The 9,002-nt window shown below is 35.1% G+C and overlaps 2 protein-coding genes across 2 annotated transcripts; both read right to left on the minus strand.

The window, feature by feature from the left end:
• Positions 1 to 246: 246 nt before the first annotated feature.
• Positions 247 to 2,287, minus strand: LOC149409309 (MORN repeat-containing protein 4 homolog). The gene is made up of 3 exons (XM_089649872.1): positions 2,094 to 2,287; positions 823 to 932; positions 247 to 401 (listed from the first exon to the last, which is right to left on the minus strand). The coding sequence occupies exons 1-3, from the start codon at positions 2,285 to 2,287 to the stop codon at positions 247 to 249; spliced, it is 459 nt and encodes a 152-aa protein (XP_089505998.1).
• Positions 2,288 to 4,570: 2,283 nt separating this feature from the next.
• LOC149409310 (periodic tryptophan protein 2 homolog) lies at positions 4,571 to 7,514 on the minus strand. Its single transcript, XM_089649768.1, has 5 exons — positions 7,425 to 7,514; positions 7,170 to 7,313; positions 5,823 to 6,075; positions 4,921 to 5,140; positions 4,571 to 4,742 (listed from the first exon to the last, which is right to left on the minus strand). Exons 1-5 carry the CDS (start codon positions 7,428 to 7,430, stop codon positions 4,571 to 4,573), a joined length of 795 nt encoding a protein of 264 aa, XP_089505894.1. The 5' UTR covers positions 7,431 to 7,514.
• Positions 7,515 to 9,002: the final 1,488 nt, after the last annotated feature.

Below are 9,002 nucleotides of genomic sequence, written 5' to 3' on the forward strand. Positions count from 1 at the left end.
ATTTACGTCCGTCAAGTTGCTATGTGGTAGGAGCCCTGGCAAGGTAAGCCTGGTGATACTATTACGAAATTTTAATGTAACAGACCATGGTATAAGTTCGTTAACAATACAATAGTTAATTAATATTTTTGTTTTGTATCTTAAATTGGGTATACTTTTTGTGAACAGACGAACAATTTATAACTACCTTATATAAGTTAGGAATGATTTACGAATCCCAGATATAAATAATACGATGTTTGTTTGTTAAATAGGTTGGCATTGCGCTCTGGCCATGTATGCTACTTTCTGTGCACGCTGAATTATTTCTGCACATCGTTTCTTTCTCATGAGTCGACAGTCTTGGAAGAAACCTTCGTTTCTAGGGAATCCATTGCTTCCGTCACTGAATGTGACTATGCCTGCAATCCAAAAGATTTAATGTGTTAATTTAGACCTTAACAATCATTTTTATAACAATAATTTGATACCTGGCTTTGCCGGAGTTTTAAAACCTACTTTTTCATAATACTTTCTTACTGCACAGTGAAAAAATATTGAATAATAATATAAAATATAATGTCTCATCTTATTTTTTATTTAAACGGTTATTTCTCAGCTACACAGCTTATATTGGGATTGAATGATCTTGCGGGCTGAAAGTTCCTAATGAACCTTAGAAATTATCACAGCAAAAACACTATGCAAATTTCAGACAGATAGATTATAATATCCTTTATAGATAAGTAAATTATTATCAATTTGGACATCAATGTCAGATTTAAATGTGGATTAATTTTCAAGGATTAACTATCAGATTTAAAATAAGAAAGACAATATTACCAAGACCCCAAATCCTCCCTCCTCTGAATTCCCCTTCGTACTTCATTCCATCTGCTCTCCAAAACACCCCGTGGCCGTGGAACCACCCCTGCATGAACTCGCCTTCAAATCTAATCAAACAAACACAACATGATTACAATCAGCTGGTGGTTGGGCCAATTATTAATAGTGTCACATTTCCCCTCAAACTCTATTGTCACTGACTGTTTGCCTTTATTTGGAACAACAATACGTGACCGCACCAGGACTAAATAAAGTCCTTGAGTCGTTTTCCAACATAAAGTCTTCCAAGAAAGTCTAGAATTTTAATAAAATGGCATTAAAATTTTACGTTACTGTGGCAACACTGAGTAACACCGATTTGGAAAAAATTTTAGAACATTCAGTGTGAGGTTATGCTTGACTCCAGAATTTGATAATTGACATTTACAGGAAAATTATCATAATTTTTTTTTTTTTGCTAATGCTGTGTGTTTCTTCCACTCAATTTAATTAATTTATATTGAACTTCGGAATGCCGAGCTCCTGTCAACTAATCCATATGGATACGCCAGCGCTCAAGGGATACAATTTTTTTATCCAATGGGTACTTTTGGCGCTTGAGAAGTTAAACATCTTAAAATTGCTTCATTGATAAATTCATTATGTACCTACATCAAAAAAAAACTTCCATGCAATGGCCATTCTACACGCTAATATAAAACAATGAGGTAGTTAGAATATGATGTAGGATTATTTCCTTTTAGAAAGTGGCACTAATTTCTAAACCCCGTTTTACGTTGATGTGAAAAATATTCACTTGGACCGTAGTTCTTTTTTAAAGTTACAAGTGCTGTTGGCTGTTCAACACACTTCGTTAGTATGACAGAAGTAAAAGTTCCCATAGCCGTTCCGTACAACGAGCACATAAACCAAAAAAAAGTGTGGGACGCGGACTAGCATCACCAGATCCAACTTCGGGTAGGTGGATTTATTAACCTAAACTTCCCATCTCGATAACACGAAATTTATTTACAGTCAACTCCTTTAAACTACCACTGGCAGGTTCCTGCTTTTTGACATACCTTAATACTAAGGTTTAAGAATCATAATATGAAACAGAAACATTGACATAACGAAAATATGCACACACAGTAAAACAATCTGATAACAAAAGCAGTTGTGATCTGTTAACAAGTCATCAATAACGAATAATTATTGTATGAAAAACAAATGTGAAATCTACGCAAGTTTAAGGGCAGTTTATTAGTACGAGAAACTTTAAAACTTACTTGGCACCATCGGGGAATGTCATAACACCCAAGCCGGAAGACAGTCCATTAGTAAAGGCTCCGTCGTACCTAGTACCGTCTGGCAACACCAGGTGTCCCATCCCGTGCTTCTGTCCTCGGGAGTTCCATTCCCCGATATAGCGAGTCGTATCCTCGTATTTATAGGCCCCTGTCTTTGCCACTCCTGGATCCATCACTGCCAAACAGATTTATATACATAAACACGTCACTATTCAACTATCTCAACCGTTTGGAGCCAGTGAGACTACGGCATATGCAATTGGCGTATTTTGTGAGGTGGAAGGTAGTGGGGAAGGGAAGGTGATGGGGAAGAAGAAGGTTGGGAAGTACCTACCTGGCTATTCAGACCTGGTCACCAAACAAAGCTATTTGAAGCAACATTTTAATTCTGAACGGTGGTTTTACATATTTTAAATATAGTAAAAATATATTATTTTTAATTGATAAATTGTAAAATGAAAAAAAGTAATCAAAGAAAATTTACTTGCGACCTCCGAATTCGTAGCCGAGGATTGTAACCACTCGGCCACGGAAGCCGTTAGATAAATGTAAGTATGAAGTGAACGTCTTCACTAATCAGAAGTTTACACTAACAATCAATTGAAGATTATTAGTTAATATGAGCTACTACCTAGTACCGTCTGATTTTTATCTTTTTAATAAAGTAAATTAATGTAACAACACACACCACAATAAATTTATGAAAAAATCTTCAGAATGTATTTTATTTCACCATCTGAATGCTTATAACTATTCAATTTTAAATATTTGCAAAGAAAGTTAATGAAAATTTTCCATACCTTCAACCATTTTGGATGTTTGTAGGTTAGCTGCACAAATGACAGTGGATATTCATCGATACAAACATTGAAGTGTTTTTCTAAGGTTTCCCAGCGGACAGCCTTGTAATCGAATTAAGTACACAGACTTAGCCCATGTAAACTTCATCACCCTACTTTAAATAATGCTACTAATTGGAAACATTCATATAACTATCTAGAATATTGCTTTTTATGTGGATATCATTAGTTATGTATTAGACAAGGATGGGTTGTTTCACAGAATTTGAAAAATTCATCAAATTTATAAGTTTCCTATTTACGTTCTGTTTTTATCGAAGTCAATTTTGTCAATGTTTAATTAATTATTTATCACATAAAATATTAACTGAATCGGAATTGTATAACTCACTATAATTATGAATAATATTAAAATCTTCAATCTGTAAAATTCACTCGCCATAACAGAGGCATCCATCACATGGCGGTTGAAATAATATTCAAAATGTATCATCCAATGCAAATTTTCTTTGAAATAAAAATAAATAAAAAACGGCGTAACAACCGCCCCATGACTTGTATTTTAACATTGAAATTTGATGAATTTTCCAATTCTGTGAAACAATTCGTTTTTAGTGTTATCTATGGGTTGTCTCGCAAATTTTTTTAAATAATCAACATCTAATAATTTCCAATGGTATTTACCTCTCAATCCCTGCATTATAGACAGCTTTTGGTTCTTCGTACGCAAAGATTTTTACAAGACTGTTACGCAACCTACCAATATATGCTACTCTTTAAAGCTGGTTTCTTTACACGGCACTGCCTGAATTATACTGAACTTGATCATTCTTTAAGTGCAGTCATGGAATTAATACAATGTCAAGGGACTCTAGCGACGAAGACAATAATATTGTTCGTCTTCATACATATTTACAAGCATAAAAAACGATATAAAGATGATTTAAGGTTCATCCAAACAACGAAATAAATGTTAATTGGAGGACATTTGTCGCCACCAAGGAACTACATGAGAATGATGTCAAATTGACTTTTCTTTCGAACCTCAATCCACAACATGTATTCTGGTAAATTATAGTTATATAAACATGGATATTTTCCTACCTCCAGAATGAATTTAACATTCAAATCGTGTTCGAACATCATCTCTGACAAACGAGTAGTAGATGCGAATGCAAGACGTGTAGTGTGCTACCAGTACTATCAGCAGCGTGCAAGTGACGTCAAACCAATAGTCAATGCGTAACATTGTGTGCGAACACTAGCAAAATAGTATGAAGGACACTCACGAGCAGCATGTATGCTACACGACAAACTCGAGTCGCTTGTAAGTATCTCCTTGTATGAATGGCCTTATTGTTACCAATGCCATCTATAAGTAACCTCTTAAACTACTATCTAAGATATCACACCTAGTATTTTATATTTAAGAATATTCTCAGAGGAGCAAATTCCCTTCAATAAAGCTCACCCAGGTTGTACCTGGATATAATTATGGTAAAAAAATTTAAAATAAAAACACAACAGGTTAATAAAATTAATAAAAATACTAGATAGAGATTGAGAAGTAAAAAAATATATAATTTATGTTTAGTTTTTTACACAATACATAATGCCTTTTCATATATTTTTTTAATTAAGATGCAAGTAGCCTATTCAAGTAGATTCTTCATCAACATCATCTTCTTCACTCTCCGAATCAGCAGTTCCTCTTCCACTAGATTCACTTCCCGAATGGTGCTCATCTACTTCCATTTGTTCTTCATTCTGTCGATTGCGTTTCCCGAGATCCTGAATGTATTGCATTGTATACTTGTTAAAATCGCAGCTGTAAAAAAAAAGACAAATTTGTAATTAAGATCTGGGGTTCAAATGTCAATTTCACCAGTTTCACAATTTCAGAAAAATGAACATTTGATGCCTCCATTCGACAGACAAGCATTCAATCATCGAGTCAGCAAGTAATAACAAAATATTATCTGTTTAATTGTGCGGGAAGAACTCACATTTCAGACAGCTGTTGATATTTTCTAGAAAGTGTTTTTTCTAAAGCCAGAAGTGTGGGCATAGCGAACATTCCCTGCAGACGAGAATTGTGTATTGTTGTCGCATAGCTGATCCAATGCAGGTATAACTCTATGTGGCGGCTGTCCTCAAACAAAGTGGAAATCGCTTTGAGAAGCCGGTGCAAGTATTCATCGGGAAGACTTGCAATAGTAAGCTGGACTGAAATAAATTAAAAAAACTAATAAATAAACAATAATTAATTTATTTGTATTAAAAACTAAATCGGTTGCAAGTTCGATGTTACAACAAGGTGTCTGCGGGAAAAGTTGAATTGTTTATATGGGAAAATAAATAATCTTCTACAGAAAAATATTATGGGAAAAAAAGTTGGAATTTAAAAAAACTTATTTATACATTTTACTTGTACCATCATGTAAAATAATCACCTACCGAAGTCAGCGCACTTTACCCCTGGACACCCTGTATAATAATTTAGTGATATTCCATTTATAGATGGTTTTTAAGAAACAAACAGGAAAGATCTGTTCCAGAGCATGGAAAATACTAAGTAATGTGAAACAGTGTAATTTTATTTATGTAACCCTTTGCTTGTCCTTAATTACTATTGATTTATCTGCCACCAATTCATAATTAATAATTAATGAAGAATTTGACGTTTTTAGATTGTGTTACAAAGAATTCGGATATAATAAATCAGATTTAAACATTTTTAAATATTTTAAAATGTCGAGTTAGACTCGACATAAGAGTAGACGGAAGTGACAGCGACAGCACTATGTAATTCTACTATTGTTACTGATTTATTGTAATGATTCGATTTATTTTGGGATGGTTTGCAGCCATAGGTATACAAAAGTATTAACTGTTTGTGCAAACTTACTATCACTGATAGATACTCGTTCAACAGCCTCCTGAATGATTTTCATCTCATTCAGCTGCAGAGCGGCCATCAAGGCCTCCGTCCACTCCTGCTTATTGAGGGCCTCCTTCACCATCTGAGGAGTGGCATTGAGCTGAAGTTCAAACGGCTGGAACACTCCACCTGTGTTCAGGGAATACTGCATCAATCCTTCTGTTGTAGCCACTGAGAAGCTCTGACCAGTGGGAGAGAATTGTACACAGAATACTCGCACCTGAAAGGATTAAATTAAAAATAGTATAATTTACATTGCTATAAAATTAAATTTATAAGGCTGATATCGTGCAGAACAGAACTAAGAAATAAGCAGGGATTTCAATTAGGGAGGCGGGTATGGGTACCGCCGCTCCGGAACCATTTATTGGATAACCGACACATCTGTCATAGGTCACCTCAAGCAGTTCGTTTGGTGACTTAACAGGGCTTGCCGGGTTCATGGGATGAGGTTTATCCGGATCTTGGCGAGCGACGCGTCTGTCCACCAAACGCATGGTGGGCCAGATCAGGAGACTGGTTGAGGGAGAACTTTTGACCACTCCAACAGGGCTTTTTCGGAACAACGCATTCATGAATTTGTAGCAGAAGAATCCAGATTAATTCATTAATAATAAGCAGCTCGACGCTACTTAGGTACGTACTTGCTACTTAGGTACGTACTCGCAGTCGAAATCAAAACAGAGCAACCTACGTACTACAAGCACCTACTTGTCTAACGACGACAATAATATCGCAAGTCGGTCTTTCACATTATGAGAACTCGCCAGAAGGTTCAAGTCTGCCGCCTAGGCATAATTGCCACGCCGCCGAAACTTCGGGAAAGGGCCAGACCGAGCGAGTGGCCTCGATTTAGTTGCCATTTAACTACCTGCTGTTGCCACCAGCCGAACAATATAAATAAGCCCGACGCAGCGAGCATAATTATTAGTATTCAGTATTTACTATCGTCAACAGCTGCTACCTACGAGTACTACGACCTAGTTTCGCGAACATTCCATAGTATTTGTGCATAAATAAACGTGAAATATTGTGAGTGTAAATCAGCTTTCAACTTATAAATAAACACTATACCTGAGTTGGAGAGATCTTTCATTTATACACCACGATAACCACAAATTCATATGTCTGTCACTCCTGGACACACTCCTTCTCCTTCTTTTACTAAAAATACCCTCCACACAGCATCCTAAAGATGACATAGGCCCCGAGGATAATTATTTTCCTCAGGGCCTCCTATGTGGAGCTAATGTAACAAAAAAGAAAATGGCATCTAAAAGAGCCTGATTGATTCTATAATATTATTTAACAAACCTCTGGTTTAAAGTTTCTATCGGCCATGTCGCCTTGCTTCACCCCTGGTAACCTTAGTTTAACATCGCCTCCTTCTAATTCACTCCTTTTCTCCACAAGCATCAGATTTCCAAATTCCGTCAGGTTGCGCCGACTCACAAAATCCTGAAAATATTCAATATTAATTTCTAAATAAAAACATTACATGGATGTAGGTTATAACATGTTATGTTAATGTGAATTTACGGAATTTGTAAAAATAAACTGTATACTTACGCCCATTGCATCTAATGATTTGTTTAATGTGATTTGGAATTTCTTTAAAAGTACTGATTCGTTAATACTGTAAATGCAGATATTCTTGGATTGTCCTCCGGCTAAAACACATTTCCCGTCAGCCGAATAACATAGAGATGTGTCCAAATGGACAAAATTCAATTGTATCAATGTCCAAATGGACAAAGTTCAATTGTATCAATGTCCAAATGGACAAAGTTCCAATGGATGAATGTCCAAATGGACAAAGTTCAATTGTATCAATGTCCAAATGGACAAAGTTCAATTGTATCAATGTCCAAATGGACAAATTTCAATTGTATCAATGTCCAAATGGACAAAGTTCATTTGTATCAATGTCCAAATGGACAAAGTTCCAATGGATGAATGTCCAAATGGACAAAATTCAATTGTATCAATGTCCAAATGGACAAAGTTCAATTATATCAATGTCCAAATGGACAAAATTCAATTGAATCAATGTCCAAATGGACAAAGTTCAATTGTATCAATGTCCAAATGGACAAAGTTCAATTGTATCAATGTCCAAATGGACAAAGTTCAATTGTATCAATGTCCAAATGGACAAAGTTCCAATGAATGAAGGTCTAAATGGACAAAGTTCAATTGTATCAATGTCCAAATGGACAAAGTTCAATTATATCAATGTCCAAATGGACAAAATTCAATTATATCAATGTCCAAATGGACAAATTTCAATTGTATCAATGTCCAAATGGACAAAGTTCAATTGTATCAATGTCCAAATGGACAAAGTTCAAATGGATCAATAACCGAATGGATAAAGTTCAAATGGATGAATGTCCAAATGGACAAAGTTCAATTGTATCAATGTCCAAATGGACAAAGTTCAATTGTATCAATGTCCAAATGGACAAAGTTCAATTGTATCAATGTCCAAATGGACAAAGTTCCAATGGATGAATGTCCAAATGGACAAAGTTCAATTGTATCAATGTCCAAATCGACAAAGTTTAATTGTATCAATGTCCAAATGGACAAAGTTCAATTGTATCAATGTCCAAATGGACAAAGTTCAATTGTATCAATGTCCAAATGGACAAAGTTCAATTGTATCAATGTCCAAATGGACAAAGTTCAATTGTATCAATGTCCAAATGGACAAAGTTCCAATGGATGAATGTCCAAATGGACAAAGTTCAATTGTATCAGTGTCCAAATCGACAAAGTTTAATTGTATCAATGTCCAAATGGACAAAGTTCAATTGTATCAATGTCCAAATGGACAAAGTTCAATTGTATCAATGTCCAAATGGACAAAGTTCAATTGTATCAATGTCCAAATGGACAAAGTTCAATTGTATCAATGTCCAAATGGACAAAGTTCAATTGTATCAATGTCCAAATGGACAAAGTTCCAATTAATGAAGGTCTAAATGGACAAAGTTCAATTGCATCAATGTCCAAATGGACAAAGTTCAATTGTTTCAATGTCCAAATGAGCAAATTTCAATTGTATCAATGTCAAATTTTGGACAAAATTCAATTGTATCAATGTCCAAAGACAAAGTTCCAATGAATGAATGTCCAAATGGA

Source organism: Hesperophylax consimilis, chromosome 31 (genome assembly GCF_061612785.1).
Source record: "Hesperophylax consimilis isolate HC1 chromosome 31, BYU_Hcon_1.0, whole genome shotgun sequence".
NCBI classification, from domain to species: Eukaryota; Metazoa; Arthropoda; class Insecta; order Trichoptera; family Limnephilidae; genus Hesperophylax; species Hesperophylax consimilis.

Bases quoted from the DNA above. Each gene is read 5' to 3' on its own strand.
- LOC149409309 (XM_089649872.1), bottom strand. From the start codon at position 2,287: ATGGATCCAGGAGTGGCAAAGACAGGGGCCTATAAATACGAGGATACG. The intron at 933-2,093 runs GTAAGTTTTAAA...TTGTTTGATTAG, and splicing joins ACATTCCCCGATGGTGCCAA to ATTTGAAGGCGAGTTCATGC. The intron at 402-822 runs GTAATATTGTCT...TTTGGATTGCAG, and splicing joins AGGGAGGATTTGGGGTCTTG to GCATAGTCACATTCAGTGAC.
- LOC149409310 (XM_089649768.1), bottom strand. The intron at 5,141-5,822 runs GTAAGTTTGCAC...AATTTATTTCAG, and splicing joins ACGAGTATCTATCAGTGATA to TCCAGCTTACTATTGCAAGT. The intron at 4,743-4,920 runs GTGAGTTCTTCC...TTTTTTTTACAG, and splicing joins TATCAACAGCTGTCTGAAAT to CTGCGATTTTAACAAGTATA.